The sequence below is a fragment of the Talpa occidentalis genome, unplaced genomic scaffold (genome assembly GCF_014898055.3).
Source record: "Talpa occidentalis isolate TD23 unplaced genomic scaffold, MPIMG_talOcc4v2.1 talOcc4.11, whole genome shotgun sequence".
NCBI classification, from domain to species: Eukaryota; Metazoa; Chordata; class Mammalia; order Eulipotyphla; family Talpidae; genus Talpa; species Talpa occidentalis.
In genome coordinates, this window is record NW_023601104.1 from 94657788 (window position 1) to 94674647 (window position 16860).

The following is a 16860-nucleotide window of genomic DNA, read 5'->3' on the forward strand; positions in this document are numbered from 1 at the left end:
GGAATCCCAGGAGTGGCGTGACCCCACTTAGCATGGCCCCAGCATGAACCCGAGATAACGCTCATACATGCATTGTGATTGCATGTGGCTCCAGGGCTCATTCACCCAAGACCACCCAGGGTCTAGGCTCAGTGCAGGCCCCCACTGCCTTGTGGGTCGGCTCCTGCTGCCCTGGCGTACAGCTGGGAGGGGTTTGCTTTAGCTTCCTGCTCCAGCCCCTTCGGGAAGCCACAGAAGGCGGCAGAACTCAGTTTTCAAAGTCTGGGCATGTCGGCCCTTCGGGCAGCAGGCTGGGAGGAAGAGGTCCAGCCCCACAGCTGCCTGCAGCCTGGGGGGCCCAGTGCCCTCAGTGACCAGCGGCCTTGGCCGTGCAATTGGAGCTGTGGCGGGTAAATATAGCGCTGCCACTCACCGGCTGAGGGGCCCTCGCCGTCCGACATAGTGCAGGAGATGGGCGGGCAGCCGGTCAACAGCCTGCAGGGACACTCAGCGCCCTCAGCGGCTGTCACCCTCCTGGTCGGGCTTGGGGCTGCCTGCCCTGCTGGGAGTCCCTGTCCCCCAGCAGTGCCCCGCCCCTGCTGGCCGGCCAGTGGCCACCCCCCATGCTGGGCCGGGCAGATAAGAACAAGCCCCAGTTGGAGCTGGGAGCCTGCGTGATTGGTGGATAAATCTGGGCACTGCCCTCCTTGCCCGGGCCCCTCCCGGGCAGCCTGGGAGTGTTGCCTGAGAAACCACTGCACCCCTGGGTGCTTGGTCAGTTCCCCAGCCCCAGCCTGAGGACCCCACAACGCCTGTGTGCTCTCTCCCTGCAGATGGTTCCAGCCACCCAGTGAGGGGCCCTTTGTAGGCATGAGAGTAGAACCCCCGGTGTGAGGCCACCCACCAAGCTTGTGCAGGACTGTGCTGAGTGCTGCCACACCCGTCACCCTCAGCTCTCAGGACCAGCGGTCACCAGCCCCTCTGTGTCACAGATGGAGCTAAGTGACTCACCCACAGCCACCCGGCCAGTTGGAGCAAGACTGGAACTGGCTCTGGATCTCGCCTGTCTCTATGGGAAGGCGTGGCCCTTGCCTTTGATTGTATGGTCGAGCCAGAGCAGAGCATGTGTGGGCACCCCCTGTGCCGCTGCTGCACGTGTTGAGTGTGGACAGAGGACGATGATGAGCCCCTGGGGGCGGCCCCCTAACACGGAACAGGAGACACTGGCTGAGAGCACAGATCCCATCAGGCACTTAGTGTGCCAGCCTATCCAGTCTAGTCCCTCCTCTGGCCCCCACAAGGTGAAGGGCAAGTCTGGCTAAGGCCTGGACCAGAGACCAGGGGAATGAGGCAAGTGGGTAACTCTGGCCCAGTTCCTGTAGACAGTGCTCCAGGGCTGAGCTCCACTGGGTCGCCCATACCCAACCCCATCTGGGCTTCAGATGCAACCAGTTCTGTATGCAGAGCATAGGGAGGTAAGGGAGAGGGGCTGGTTATCAGCGTTAATCAGAGTGACCTTGGAGGGCTTCGTGGAAGAAGTGACATTTGAAAGTGTTTTCAGGGGAAGAATGAGTATTCCAGGAAGGGAGACGAGCAGGTAAATGGTAAGAGGTGGATAAGCTCAGTGGGAGAGGGGCAGGGTTCCTGGCAGCCAGTGGAGGTGGTGATGGTTCGAGGAGAGAAGAAGGTTGATATTTGTAGAAGAGGAGGCATCCGTAGCTGGGGAAGTCCAGGGGGCTTCCTAGAGGAGGAGGCAGATGCTGGTGCTAAGAGTCCACGAGACTCAGAAAAAATGAGAGGGGGTGGAGCAGCATTTGAGCCTTCCCTGCAGCAGCTCCACAAGTGCTGAGGCCTTTCCCAAACCAGGGGGGAATGATAGAGGGGTGAGCCACCATGTTTCTTAAGATGCTCCTTCCTGTGGAGTGACTCCAGGCCTCCTGGCTCTAACGACTCCCTCATGCCTTCCTTGTCTCCTCTGGGAAGCCTGTCTGCCCCTGAAGACAGGCCAGGGGTCCTCACACTCCATTCTACCAACTCCGACCTCACTGGGGTCAGTGCCTGATCCTAGCGGCGTCCATCTTTTGGTGGGTTCTAGTGGTTCTGTAAGGTAATGAGCTCACCATCACTGGAGGTATATAAGCTGGCCTGGACTGCCACTGGGTGGGGGTTAGATTACATGACTTTGGGGTCCCTCTAGGGTGACCAAATTGTCCTTATTTGCTTAGGCCTTTGCCTCTTCTAGCCCTGCATGCACCCGGCGAACCTCCAGTCCTAGCACTCTCGGTCATCATGGGCCCTCCTAATAGACCTTTTGTTTAGGGATGAAAAGAAAAGAAGCAGCGGGACTGGAATCCTATAGCACCCCCCACCCGATGCCTGCATCCAGGATTTCCCTTCCCCCCTCCACTTTGGGAGTCTTGGGTGGATATGGGGGGAAGAAATGGGGGCCCCAACCCCCCAGGTGAGGCGGGGAGTCTCAGGGATTAACTAAGCTGATGTCGAAGCTGTGCTCCCCAGATTGTGGGGAACCCAGAGATCTCTGTAGGTGGCAGCTGTACCCCCAGGCAGCAACGCAACTGCCCAGCGTCACCGTCTCCTCTCCCGGGGAGCTGTAGGGGCCCCGGCACGGGTGGGGTCAGACCTGCCTTGCCGTGTGACCTTGGGCAGGTCACGGCCCCATTTCTGTGCCTCCTTTCCCGTATATGTGGAGACTCCGTGTGCCCCTCTTTTGTACCCCATTCTGCACCAGGCTGGGGCAGGAGGAACCCCAGAGTCCTGCCCTCAGGCATGAATACCGCAAGAGGCCTTGCCCCAGGCCCAGTTCCCTCCAGGAGCCTGTGGTGCCTCCTCGACTCCCCTCATGGCGGTGGTCAGAGGAGCACACCATGTAACAGAGGGGCTAACTCATGGCAGGCACCCCAAGACCCCAGAATCCAGCCCAGGGGGCACAGGGTGCCCAGTGCAGGACAAGCGGGGCTGCAGAGAGAGCTCGTTGAGGCACCTGGCACCCGGGATGGAGCCTCATCTTGGCCACGGCTGGGGGGCTAGGCCAGGAGCCGTGATGCTCAGCTCTGCTGCAAACCCGCCTGGGTGGTCGGGGCAAGGACCCCTGCCTGGTCTCTGACCTGGACACAGGAGGGTGTCGCCCGGGGCTGCCGTGAGGCTGAGTGTTGGCCTGGATGCCGGAGAGGGCTCCGCCTCCCCACCCTGCGGCCATCTGTCTGCCCGAGTCCCCCACGCCGGCTGCCAGTGGCCACCGCGGAAGCCGACTCGAGTGCGCAGGTGCTTCCCCTTCCTGCCCTGCCCCTTCCTGTTTCCTTCACGTGGGAGCGCCTGGGAAAACAACCACGCTCCTGCCCCGAGGCCTGCGGCAGCCAGCGGGCTTACTAACGTGTGCCCGCTATCTGTGTGCAAGCGCGTGCGCCTCTGAGTGTGCTGTGTGCTGTGCATTTGTGCAAGTGGGCATTGTGTGACTGTGTGTGCACGTGTGTGTGTTTGTGCCACTACATGTTGGTGGTCCCATGCATGAGTGTGTACCGTGTGTGGGAGCACGCATGTGTGTGCAGGGACATGTGAGCACATGCATGTGTGTGCAGGGGAGTGTGTCCGTGCGAGGGGGCATGTGTGTGCATGTGGTTACACACACGTGCTCTCTGGTTCCCGAAACTGAGACTCTCCACGGCCATCTGTGTCCTGGTGTGGGTCAGTCCTGGGGCTCCCGTGTCTCATGCGTGTTCAGCTACTGGGTGGACCTACTGGGTGGATGCCCACCACGTGCAGCTGCTGTCTGGGAGCGCCCAGGCTCCTGGGGCAGGGGCCGGAGGAAGGACAGGGCTGAGTGGCCGAGGCCAGGCTGGTCGGAGGTGACGCCCAGCCCGCTGCTGAAGGCCTGGAGGAGAGCCGGCGGGCAGGATGGAGGAGGGGGCCTCTGCGTGGTCTCGGCCAGAGCTGGGGTTCTTGAAGGAAATGGGGTGTGGGATGGATGTGGTGCAGCGGACTTGGGAAGCCATCACCCCACTTCTCTAGGGAGTCTACGGTCTGGGAGTGACCACGGGTACCGTGTGCTCAGTGCCCAGCCCCACCTGCCCAGAGAAAGATTGGCGCCACCGACCGGCACTGGGAAGGGTGACCGGTGGGCCAAGGGGTGATAGAGGGACAGAGAAGGGCCAGGCCCAGCTCGAGGAAGGGCAGGAGGGTGCTGAATGTGGCGGGGTCAGGAAGAGGCCCCACTCACAGGGACCCTGCCTGCTGGAGACCCGTCTTCTAGGCCTGGAGCCCCCCGTAAGTGGAGGCAGGACAATTGTGAATGGGAGCCCGGCCCGGGGCCGAGTGGCCGCGAGGGGAGGAAGGATAGTGGTAGCCCGTGCTGGAGGACACAGCACCCAGGCCCGTGGCTGGAGGGTGCCTGGTGTGGGGTGGCCGGGTGAGTGATGGGTGACGGGGCCTGCCCGCCCCTCCAATACCTCCTCACAGCTCAGGTCACCTGGCCTGAGACAGGCAGACACAGTTGGGCACACGCCCGCACAGGCCTGCAGGAGAGGCTCGCGCACACGCAAACACATCCACGGGCTCACACGTGTGTCCTGGCCTCCCACAGCAGGCCCCATCCATACCAGGCCCCCTGACTGACGCCCGCCCCGAGGTCCTGGACTAACTTCTGGCCTCCACACTCCCACCGAAGAAAGAAGTCAGGGCAGCCCATCCACCACAGCAGGGGCCTCTGAGCGTGAGACATGGGCACCCTGGCTTCAGGAGGGGGCCCTGGGAGAGCCCGCCTCATTGCAGGGGTGAAGCCCACCCAGGGGGCCTCTGGATGTGAGGCCCCCTACGTCTTGGGGCCTGGTCTGCAGAAGGACCAGCTGGACCGGGGCTGGCATGCCACAGGTGCCCAGCGGGTGAGCTGTCACCACCATCGAGACCATGGAGACAGTCATCCCTGCCTCCTCCTCACCAGGCTCCCCCACTCCGGGCCAGGCCCTTGCCTTCAGTCACCCGAAGAGCAGGGACACAGTCCTCCGAGCTGGGCTTGAGGCAGGGAGTGGCGTCCCGCCGCAGTGCCATCCTCCGCCTCCCCTGGAGCTGGGCCCCGGAGAGGCGAGCAGGGGAGGTAAGTCCTTTGCCCACCCAGGGCCTTCTACATCCTGCTTGGGTAACCAGACCACAGGAAGTGCCCACCGGGCCTGGCCACCCTGCCCCAAGGGCCTTGTCCAGGGGTCCGGGCACAGCAGGGACAGTGCTGCCCCTTGAGCCAGCCCAGACGGGGTAGCTGGGACCTCCTCTACCCCAGCACCCCCAGCTGGAGTGGCCACTCAGGCCTACAGACTGCCTCTGGCCTCCCAGACTGCCTCCTGCCAGGGTGGCCGTGGTGCCCCGCTGGCCCAGGAGCCCCCATCACCAAGGGCTGCCCAGAGTGGGCCACACCAGGGCCATGAGAACAAAGTGCCAGAACTGTTTAAAGCGCCAGGCCAAGAAAGGGTCTTGACTCCATCTTGCCCCTCAGTGGGGCAGGGCTTCAGAGAGATGACCCCCCCCACCACAGTGAGTCCCCCGTGGCCAGAAATACCCTCAGGCTGCCCGGCCAGTCAGGGGCTATTTTGGGATGTCCAGGCGGAGATGGCCGGGCTGTCTGGAGCCGGGCAAGGCCCGGCAGATGTGGATTTAGGAGCTGCCCGGCCCCGGGGTCTCCGACCTCCTGGGGTCACACGTCCTCAGCCAGCCAGCTGAGGATGCAGGGGTCCTGCCTCGAGGAGGGGGTGAGACGCCCACGAGCCACAGGTGCCTCTTCCCTGCCCTGAGTCCCTCCAGGTGCTGTCCCCTCCGTGTCATCCTGCCCTCTGGGGCCCACCGGGCCTGGACCTTTCTAACTCTGGCCCGCATGAGGGGCAGCTCACCCGCCTGGGCAGCCATCATTACCAGGAGGGGCCAAGCCCCACCCCGCACCTTCCCAGGGGGCTGCTAAGAGCGGCCGCACCCCTGGGGGCGAGGGAAGGCGCCTTGCACTCGGCTACCGCGGCCGCAGGGCGCTGGCCCGGGCGCCACCGTGCGGCGCTTCTGGGAACTGCACGCCTGCTCACCCCTTGACCATTACTCCCGCGGGAGCACCCAGCACCCACCCCCCGGACCGGCTCTGTGCCAAGACCCCTCCAGGTAGAGAGCTCCAGATTTTCCCTCCAACCCTAGTATGTGCGTCCTATTATTTGTCCTCCCTTACAAATGGGGAGACTGAGGCCCAAGCTCCATGGTCAGTAGCAGGTGGGAGTAGAATTTCAGGTCTGGCGACAGGACTCAGGCTGGACCCCATCCATCCCACCCTTGCCCGGGAGGTTGGCATCAGCCTGTGCACATGGGGTCTCCTGGGTGTGTGTGGGGGGCTTAAAAAGAGGAGTTTCCAGACCCCACATCAGAAATGAATCTAACTGCCCCAGGTGACTCGTCTGTGCAGCCAGGCCTGAGAGCCGCCCGCCCCTGGGAGGCCGGTTTACGGAGAAGGAAGTTGGTCAGTGAGGACAGGGCCCTGACCCGCCTGACAGCAGAGCTGGGGAGGTCTGGGCCCCTCTCCCCACGCACCTCAACCCCTGGCTCCCAGCACCACAGGGAAGCTCAGGCCTGCAGGGACTCACAAGCCTGGGGAAGGCCGCGGGGCAAAGGGCTCATGGCTGCACGGCCGAAACCTGGACTTTCTCACCTGTGAGGCGGGCCAGGCTTGAGCACTTGAAGAAGCAGTGGTGAGAGGCCCGGGCTTAGCAATGGAGACGGTAGCCAAGTCAGGGACAGCAAAGGCTCCTTGACGCTTCCAGAGGGACCCTCCAGACAGTGCCAGGTCGAGACCCTGGGGTGCTTAGCCTCAGGGCCGTGGTCCTTTAACTGCTGCCCGATAGGACCTGCGCCAAGCCAAGGCAGGAAGCAGAGAGCACAGGGGGCTGGCGGGGCAGGGCGGGGTCCTGTGGCGTGGGGCTGGGGAGGAGCTGCAGGAGGCCCTGGTGAGAGGCTCCAGAGGACTGGGTGTCACCCCAGGCAGGTCCCTGGGGGCAGCGCAGGGCCGGGGAGTAGACGGGAGGAGACAGTGGTGAGTGGGTGATTGCGGGCACCAGCAAGGGGCGTGAGGCCATGCGCCTGGCGGAGACGCCCACCAGCATGCTTTCCTGTCTCTCCTTCCTCTCTTGCACCAACCCAGTGTGGAAGGTGCCATCGAGATCCCGTTTCACCTCGAGGCAACTGAGGCATCAGAAGGGGGAGTGACATGGCTAGCCGGGGTAGGCCGGGGGTTTGACCCAGTCTGTGATCTGACCCACTTCCCAGTTCTCAGAGCCACAGGGCGTTTGGGGGACCCCCAGAAGGGAGCTAGAAATGGAGACAGTGGGGTAGAGCTTGGGCAGGGCTCAGGTTGGGCAGGGGCTGGGGGAGCAGGAGGACCCTGCAAGGAATCGGCACAGCAGAGGGGTCCCCAGCCGGGTCCTCTGCTCACACTGGCTTCCACAGCCCCCCAGGCTAGGGACCCTGCCTGCTGTGCCCCACTCCCAACTTGCCCCAGTGCAGCCTGCCCAGCTGCACTGCACAAGCCACTTCCTCCCCAAGACTCAGTTTCCCCGTGTGCTGTGTGGGGTGCTCCCTCAAAGCTGGGGTCAAGGCTGTGGTGAGGACCGCAAGAGGCGCAGCGGGACCAGGCTGGGGAGGGCTGTTCTCCGCACATGGGACGTCTGGGCAGGCCCTCTGCTTGGTGGCCTGGCCACATGGCACAGCCTGCAGCACCGCTCCTGGGGGGCCCTGGGCCCCGAAGAGGAAGAGTCAGCTTCTCCACCACCACCACGAGGTCAGCCTCACCCGTGGAGCCGGCCAGGAGGGGCAGCACACAGTGCAGGGGCTGCTGAGGCACGTGGCCAAGCATCCGGGTTCAGCTCCACCCAGCTGCCCCCGGGAGAGGTTCTGGGGGGCTGGTGTCTGTGGGGCCACCTGGGGTGCCCTTGTTGAAAGTGGGCTAGACCCCAAAGGCCCCAGGGTCCCCCCAGCTCAAACAGCTCTCAAAACCCTGCCTGGGAGCTCTGCCTCCCACTGCACCCAGAAGCAGGGTTAGGGGTGCGCCTCTGACAGGGAACAGGCTGCCGCAGACACCTCCCTCCTGTGCGCAGTCCCTCGGAGGAGCCCCACAGAGATCGCCCTCCACATCACCCCTGTTTGACAGAGGAGCACACGGGCCAGAGCGCCTGGCGGGGCGGCTGTTCATTCATGCAGTCGATACATGTTTATTGAGCATTGGCCCTGCATCCCCGGGCGGGCACAGGCGTGGGCTCGGAGACACACGCAGAGCCCGACGCCGGGTGGCTCGGCCTGGCAGGGCGGTCGGGCCCGTCGAAGGACACTCACGATATGGTGTGGTCAGTGGTGTTAGAGGTAGCACAGGTGACCGAGGGACAGGAGGGGGGCCCCTGGCCGGCCGGGGGTGGCAGGGATGGCTTCCTGCAGGAGGTGAAGCTTGAAGAGGACTTCAGGGTGTCAAGAGAGCTTTAGCAAGAGTTAGGGTATCTCAGCAGAAGCAGTGGCCTGTGCAAAGAAGCGGGGGTGGGGGCAGCACATCTGGGTGGCAGCTGGAAGAAGTGAGGAGGGCCAGCCCTGGAAGGGCGGTGCAGTTTGCAGTGGCAGGGAGCGCCGGGGCGGGCAGCAGTGGGCCCGCTGGGAGCCAGCATGGAGGGCGGGGGCGCAGGGGCATGGGGGGCAGTGGCAGGGCTGTGGGAGAAGGCGGGAGTGGCCCCTGCCTGAGGAGTCCAATGCCACGCTGGGCCCCTCAGCAGGGCGGGGGCGGGGGTGCGGGCTGCCAGCCCCGGGGCTGCAGGGTGCACAGCACGGGGTCCAGGGGCTTGAGCGTGGCCTGCTCCTGCAGCCCGTAGCGCTGCCCTGGCACCAGCCGGAACTCCAGCCTCTGCAGCAGCTTGGCCATGACCACCTTCACCTCCATCTGTGCGCAAGGGGCAGGCGGAGAGTCAGGGGAAGGGGAGGGACCCCAGGAGGGCAGCATGCACAGGTGGCCAGCTGGTGCCCCGGCCCCCAGGGTTCCCGAGCAGGCCCAGACATGCTCCTGGCCCAGGACAGCACATCCCCTTGCAGCCCCCCAGTCTCCTACCTGTGCAAACTGCTGCCCGATGCAGGAGCGGGGTCCCAGGGAGAAGGGGAAGTAGGTGAACCTCGGCCTGTGAAGGGGGGAGACCCAAGTCAGCTGCCGCAACAGCTCCTTGGCGGCGCCCTCTCCGGTTGGAGCTGCAGGGCTTTGGGCCAGCCCCGTGCATCTCTCACCCCCTGTGACCCTCAGGGAGGAGCTATCACCCCACTGCATGGAGGGGAGACTGAGGCCCTCAGAAAGGGCACTTGCCCGAGCCCCCGTCACTCACGCACCAGCTGATCGTGTGTTCGGTTCTCGCAGGGCAGGGTCAGGCCCGGTAGCAACCTGAGCCTGTCCCCTGCCGCTACCCCAGCACCACGCACGCTCCCACAGCCGCCTCACAGGGCCGCCATTGGTACCCACGATTCCCAGATAGGAGCCAGGAAGGGGCGCAGACGCTTGTCCAGGAACCGCAGCTGATGGGCAGTGCGCACAGTATGCGCTGAGATAACCCCAGGCTTGCCGCGTGCCGGCCGTGCACCTTTGGACAAGGCACCCAACATCTCTGGGCTGCGGTTTCCTCCCCAGTAAAAGGGGGCAGAGCAGGGACTCACAATCACATCACAGCCCTGGAAGGCTGTGGACTCAGTGGGCGCGGGCAGCTCAGACCAGAGGCCACTGACCCCTGTCCTGCCCCCAGGGATTCCGCTGTGGATGGCTCAAAGAGGAACTTACTTGGGTGCTTTCGGGCCAAAGCGGTCAGGATTGAAAGTCAGCGGGTCCTCAAAGTACGTGTCCATCCGCCCCATCACATAGGTGCTGAACTGTCAGGCAGACGGTCTGCTAGTCTCTGGTTCCAAGAACAGGCCCTCTAGTACCTCCCCCACCCTCTGTGGCTCCCGATGGGGTGACTCGGAGCAGAGCAGTGCCCCATACTTGTGTGCCCACCTCTGCTCTATCCCACCCCCAATCTCCCCACCCACCAACCCACCCATCTGGGTCGGCAGTGGGGGGGTCTCATTGGTCTCTAAGAGGAAGAAAGAGGACAGGCTGGTTATCCTAGTCTTGCTTCTGCCCTGTGGGGGAGCTGCAGTGACCCCTATTTTATATATAAGGAAACTGAGGCTCAGAAAGAGGTTTATGACTTGCTTGAGGTCCCCTGGAAAATTTGTGACCAAACAGATTCAAACTCAGGTCTGACTTGGTGCCCAATAGCCTTTCACCTACATGCCATGGTACCTGATTGGGCCACTTTCCCAGGCCCATCGCCTCTCCTGCCCTCTGAGCTGGCTCTGGCCCTGATTCTCTGGGTGCAAAGTCCAGGGCTGCTGGGGGTGCAGGGACGAAGGCCTGAGGCTGAGCTCTGAACAGTTAGTGAGAACATAGCGGGGAGGGGCTGAGGCCATCCAAGAGCACCTACTATGTGCCAGAGAAGCCTGCCAGGTACATACTGCACATATATTATTCTGTTGGCTCCTCTCAATAAACCATGGTTGAGTACCATTGTTACCATCTTAGCAGGATGTCATAGGTTGGGGGTTAGGGGGAGCTGGCTTGCATTGACCCAGCCAGCCAGCAGCAGGGCTGGCAGCGGAGTCTCCCACTCAAGATCCATGGGTTTGCACATCTGGGTTGAGAATCAGCCTGCCATATGTGAGGGCATTCAGAAAAGATGGTCATAAGGCAGGAGGTATTGGCCTAGGGGTGTGGGGGGAATGAACGGGTAAACAAACAAGTAGATGAAGCTTTGGTGTGGCTGGAGAAGGCAGGCAGAGCCCTGGGAAGGGGGCCCAGCAGCTGGGGCTGAAGCTCATCATTCTCTTTCATAAAGATGACAATGGGGGCCTCCCCTGGTGGCGCAGTGGTTGAGCCCTGGGCCGTGAAGCTGCCTGCAGCCTCTGCAGCGCCGGTTTGATCCCCAGCCACCGGGCAAGGGTCCCACACAGCGTGCAGACCTCTCCTGCCACACCCACTGCTCCCCTCAGCAGTGTACTTTGGTCCTTCTGCCTGCTCTGCTCCCTGCTCTGGCTCTGGTGAATTCTCTCACCCTCCCGTGCTTCTGACTGTACCCAGTGCTTGTATAAATAAATAAATGAATCTTAAAAAAAAAAAAAAAAAGATGACAATGGACCCTGTCGTGGCTCCCTGGTGCTCACCCCGCCGCTCCTATGTTGAAGTTCTAACCTCAGAACATGACTGTATTTGGCTTTACAAAGGTATTTAAGTTAAAATGAGGTTATTGGGGTAGACCGTAGTCCGATTTGGCTGTGTACCTATAAGAAGAGATTCAGGCGCAGACACAGACAGAGGGAGGCCCAGTGTGCGCCCATCATCTCCACGCAGACGAAGGGGTTGGGGGTGGGGATGCGCAGCGAGGGTGGTTGGCTTGGCCTGGCCTGGGCTGAGGCTCGGGGCTCGCAACTGGAACAGCGGGAACCAGAAGGAGCCAGAAAAAACAGGTGCGATCACTGGGTCTCCTCCGAAAGAGGCTACTACTCAAAAACAGGGGATCATTGAAAAGGAAATAACATCTGTATCATGCGGGCCCCAGAAAGAGGCAGAGAAGTTATTTTTTAAAGAATTGCTGAAAACATCTCAATCTGGGAAACGAATCAGACGTTCTGATCCAAGAGGGGCAAAGGACCTCACACCAAATAACATCAGACACACTCCACCAATCAAACAGTCGAAGGAACAGAAAACTGAAAATATCAAAAGAGAAACAGGTAACGTGTGCGGGCTCGCCAGGTAATGGCCGGTGGCTTCTCAGTGGAAGCACGACAGGCACGAGGGGACTGGCAGGAGATACCTAGTACTTCAAAGAGCAAAGGAGAAAGATACCCCAAGGACAAGGGAAAGGCTTCCAGCCCAGGGTTCCTACCCTGTAAGGTTAACATTCAAAATGTTAGGGGGAGAGGATGTCCTGAGCTAATCCATGCAGGCTTTGTGGACCCCACCCCCACTCCAGACTAAAGCCATCAAGACATTGGGAAAGACAAATCCTGTCACCACCAAAGGGAAGGTGGCTGGGACCTGAGGGTGGAGTTGAGCAGCCAGGGTTGTGTATAAAAACCAAACACGTGGGCCTTGGGGGGGCTCGCTGTCGCTCGCCTCCTGGCTTCACGGCTCCTGGCTCGTGGCCAGCTCTCAGGGTGCCATTTGGGATTCCAGATCGGGGGATCGGGTAGGACGCATTTAAAACTTTGTCTCCCACTTTTCTCCCTGAGCTGTCCATTTCCCCATTTCCCCTTCCCTTGTAAATAAACCTTTTATTAACCTTTCCCGTGTGCCTGCAGTAGAGCATTGATAAGTCCTTTTAAGCGCGCGGGTGAGGACCCACAGTCAGGCACCCCGCTTTGTATCGGGGTTGCTCTACAACAAAAACAGAAGGAAGAAGGAGCTTCACTGAGAAGCAAACATGGAAAGACTTTATCATCACACATGGGAGGCGCCTTAAAGGTTGTTGTGAAGCAGCACAACAATAAATGCAGAGGCGGCAGACGCCCAAGACCTTTAAGCCGGAAGAAGAGGAAGAGGAGGCGGGGGCGGGGCGGGGCCGGGAGACAGCGTGGCCCATCAGAGTGAGCTGGAGACTAAACCCACCATTTTAACTTGCTCGGTGCCCCAGGAAGTGTGGATGGGACAGGCTACCAGCCCCGAGCCTCTCCAAGCCCGTGCACCCCAAATGGGTGCATAGGGTACTTCACGGACACACCAGGACACCCCAAGCAGTGACAGTGGGGGGTGAGTGCCTGTGCACAAACCCTCCCAAACCATCGTAGACTGAGCGGAAGAGCGAATCCTGGAACACAGCAGGAGAGGGACATGATGCAGATGGTGACATGCTAGTGCGGGGCGGCAGTAGGGTTAGGGGAGACGGCTGTGCCTGCCGGTATTGCCAGAACAGGTGAGCAAGAAAGAAACAAAATGGGAAGGAGTGGAGGGCAGTGGACCTCCGTGGGAGAAGGAGCTGTCACAGGGTCAGAGAAGGAACAAGGACAAATCTGGATCAGAGGTGAGACCGTGGACCTGCCTATCTGCCCCTTGCCGGCTGTGTGACCTCAGGAAAGTGACCCAACCTCTCTGAGCCTCAGCATCCCCAGCTGTGATGGGGCACCACCCTTCCAGAATCATCCACTATAATCTCACACTGGACAGTGTGAAAAGGGAGAGAAAAAGACCCCGTGGGTCACAGCGACACGCAGCCGAGAACCTCGACCTCAGAAGATTGGGCCCCAACTGGCCCTGGGGGCAGCAGGCAGGGCCTCCACACACCAGGAGCGGGGTGTTGCTGGGGACGCGGACCCCATCGATCAAGGTCTCCTCCTCCAGCAGGCGGAAGGTGCCCCAGGCTGGCGGGTACAGCCTCAGTGACTCCTTGAGGACCTGCAGGAGTCACGGCAGGGGGATGGGAGAGGTTGAGACTCCGCGGAACAGGCCTGCAGCCGCAGGCCACTCCCACCCATGCTGCTGAGGGTGCGCCCACCTCGGCTGCATCCCAGGCCCCTGGAAAGTCAGCCTTGCCTTTACAGGGGAGCCAGGGCTCCCTCTAGCCAGGGCTCCCACATGCCCCACACACCCATCAGGGCTCCTGCTGTGGCCTGTCCACTCCGCAGGGCCCGCTGAGCCCGGCTCCCTGGAACGAAGCTAGGACTTCTGGAGCCCTGCCTGGCCCAGCTCCGCAAATAGCACTGCTGACTAAAGGGCTGGCCTGCCACCGCTGCGTTACCTGGGCAGCCTAGCCGCCCCCACAGCACTGTCTGCGGCAGCCTGGGCACGGGACGTTGTCCCTCTCCTGGGGGAGCCTCAGTGGCATTTGGAGCACTGTGTAGAGCGGGTCCAGGGAGGCAGCTGGCTTCACCCCAGGGATTGCCCACAGCTGCCCAGAAACTTCCCCCACTCCCGTCACACCTGAGACAGGTACTGCAGTCTCCCCAAGTCCTCACAGTCCAGGTGCCTCTTGGAGCCAATGACCTCGTCCACCTCCGCCTGCAGCCTGTCAAGTCAAAGACAAGTTCGTCTCCAAGAAGAGACCCCACACTCGTTTTAAGAAGAGGGGACAGAAGGAAGGTGGAGAGGGAGGCCTGGGCTCCCCACCTGCACACACCGCACCCCCCACTGTCCAGACATCCTGGACCACCACATCCGAACCAGATGCCCAAGCTGGGGCCCACGTTCTGGGGCCTGGGTTTGCCGCCAGGAATCGGCTGCTGAGATAAATTACACCACAGAACGAGGGCATTGGGCCTGCCTCAGACTGGCTAGCAGCTGGAAACAGAAAATGAGGGTAGGGTTGGGGTTGAGCAAACCCAGGGGTGCACCCATTAGAATGAGGCTGGTATCAAAAGACGGAAGGGAATGCGTGTTGGGGAGCGTGTGAAGAATCCAAGACCCTTGAGCATCATGGGGGGAGGAGGTAAAGCAGTGCAGTGCATGTGGGTCACCTAAGGCAGTGCCTCCTGAAAGCAGTGTAGACATACTGCCTGATCCAGCAGTCCCATGGGGATACCTTCCCCCAAAGAATTCAAGGAGGGCGTCAAATAGGTAAGTGCACAGCTACATGTGGCGTGGCCCCATTCTTTGCAACAGTGAACAGGTGGGGGCAACCTAGGTGTCCACAGACATGCATGGATAAGCCAGAGGGGCGAGCTGGCAACTGGAATATTACTCAGCTTTGAAAAGGAGCAGCTGACACTGCTGCACACGCCTTGAGGATGTGTCGCTGAGTGACGCACTCAGACAGCGGCAGGTCTGGTTGACTCCACCTGGGCGAGGACCCCAGAGGGTCACCGTGTCACAGCAAGGAGCCCGTGAGGGTGGGGGTGCGGACTGGGCCAGGGGAGTGGGGAATTTGTGTTTAAAGGGGACAGAATTTAATTAGGGGTGATCAGACAATTCTGTCGTGGATGGTGGGGATATTTGCACAACAATATAAAAGTACTTAATGCCACTGATCTGTACTCATAGAAAGAGTTAAATGGTAAATGCGCCGTGTGTACGTATATTTGCCACAACATTAAAAAAAATGGGTTTGGGCAAGGGGTGAAGTGTCAGCGCGAGGAAGCTATGGACAGCCACTGCAGCAGAGCCGTGCTATGCAGTTTGATCCCCAGCCGGCCAGGGAGCTGACCCACAGGGCGCAGCAGACCTCTCCTGTCCCCCTGCTGCTGCCCTCAGCAGTGGATTTCGGTACATCTGCCTGTTCTGTTCCCCACTCTGTCTCTGGTGAATCCTCTCACCTCCCTCCCGCCTCTGGCCTGCACCCCAGCTCTTATATGCACAAATAAATAAATAAATCTTAAAAAAAAAAAAAAAAAAAAAAAAAACGGGTTTGGGGCGAGGTTACCGGAGTGGGGCAATGTTGTGAGGCAGGTGGTGCTGCTCATGGTTCTCGGGCCCGCCTCTGGGGGGTGGGGTGCCCCAGACAGGTTCCTGCTGCTGCTGTTATTTAACTCCCTCCCTGGTCTTTTCCAGGTTCATGACGGGCACGCTGCTCTCCCATTCTGGGCCCTAATAAACTGCTTTGGGGCCCTGCTGTGCAGGTGACTGGTGTGAACTCTGGCTTCCCTGCCGCCCGCGCCCACACTGAGCTCTGCCCCTGGGCCTGCACCCCAGTCCTGGAGGGGACGGTGGGTCTAAGGAAACCAGTGGCCCAGCTCGAATGCCATCTCCCAGGAGTGACCCCTGGCTCTGGCCAGCGGGAGGCAGGGCTTCCTCAGCACTTCAGCTGGCGTTCAGTCCAGTCCTCAGTGCCAGCTCCTGGCCGGGCACTGGGCTACGGTGGCGAGGGAAAGGGCTGCAGCCTCCCTCCTGGGCCTTCTGTTTCATGACTGAAATAGACTGAACGCGAGCTGGCCAGGGACAGAGCAATGGGGCTGGAAGGAGGCTGAGATAGTGTCTGAGCAGAGGAAGGGGGAGGAGGGACGAGAGGAGGGAGAGGAGAAGAGGAGGGTGTGGGGAAGAGGGGGAGCAGGTGGGGGAGGGGAGAAAGAGAAGGGGAGGGGCAGCAGAGGAGGGGAGTGGGAGGAAAAGGGGCGGGGAGAAGGGGTTTCCAGTTTAAAAAAAAAAAGTTAACAGGGAAAAGAGCTTCTATAAGAGGGAACAGCATGTGCAAAGGCCCTGGGGTAGCGAGCAGGACACACTGGCGAGGATTCAGTCATGGGAGGTAGGGGCAGGTGGCCCTCTAGAAAAAGACATCAGACAACTACCTTCTAGTCAACATCAAGGAAACCCCTGCCCCGCTGCTCCCCTCCTTACCTGGCCAGGATCTCTGGCTGGCGAGACAGCTCCATCACCGTGAATGCCAGGTGGTTGGCAGAGGTCTCGTGACCTGCGGGAGAGGAGGAGGGTGGCAGCTACGCATGGGGCTCCAGGCCCTGGGGTGGTCCTGGTGGGCACAACTGCCCATGCTAAGCTGGGTGCACAGGTGTGGCACTGTCCCCTTCCACCTCCCTGTGCCAGCCATGTTGCCAAGTCAGTGGCGTTGGCCCCACACATCCAGGCCTCCCACTCCAAAAGCCCCTCCCTCCAACGTCCTTGAGGCTTCCTGGCCGCGGGATGCTCATCATCACTGACTGAAGACAAAGCCAAGGGGGGAGGAAAGTGTCTCCCTTAAGGGCACAGCAGGAGGACGGGCTGGGGCCCAGCCAAGCAGGGTGTCCAGCCTGAGGCCCATGTGGTCCTGCTGCAGGTGGCCCCCCAGAGGATGGGTCACTCAGGAGTTCGTCTTGCCTGAGGGCACCGGTCGGGTTCTACGGATTTCCTCCAGGGGCAGGTGGGCACAGGTGACA

General features: G+C 61.2%; 1 protein-coding gene across 1 annotated transcript in view; it reads right to left on the reverse strand.

Annotated features, from left to right (window-relative positions):
• Positions 1-8635: 8635 nt before the first annotated feature.
• Positions 8636-16860, reverse strand: part of LOC119238338 (cholesterol 24-hydroxylase) — a 30369-nt gene continuing 22144 nt past the window's right edge. The window contains exons 10-15 of the mRNA XM_037502007.1: positions 16328-16400; positions 13982-14066; positions 13346-13456; positions 9806-9894; positions 9095-9161; positions 8636-8929 (exon numbers count right to left, since the gene is read on the reverse strand). Of these exons, the coding sequence (XP_037357904.1) occupies positions 8759-8929; positions 9095-9161; positions 9806-9894; positions 13346-13456; positions 13982-14066; positions 16328-16400 (596 nt within the window). The 3' untranslated portion in view covers positions 8636-8758. The remainder of the gene's footprint in view (positions 8930-9094; positions 9162-9805; positions 9895-13345; positions 13457-13981; positions 14067-16327; positions 16401-16860) is intronic.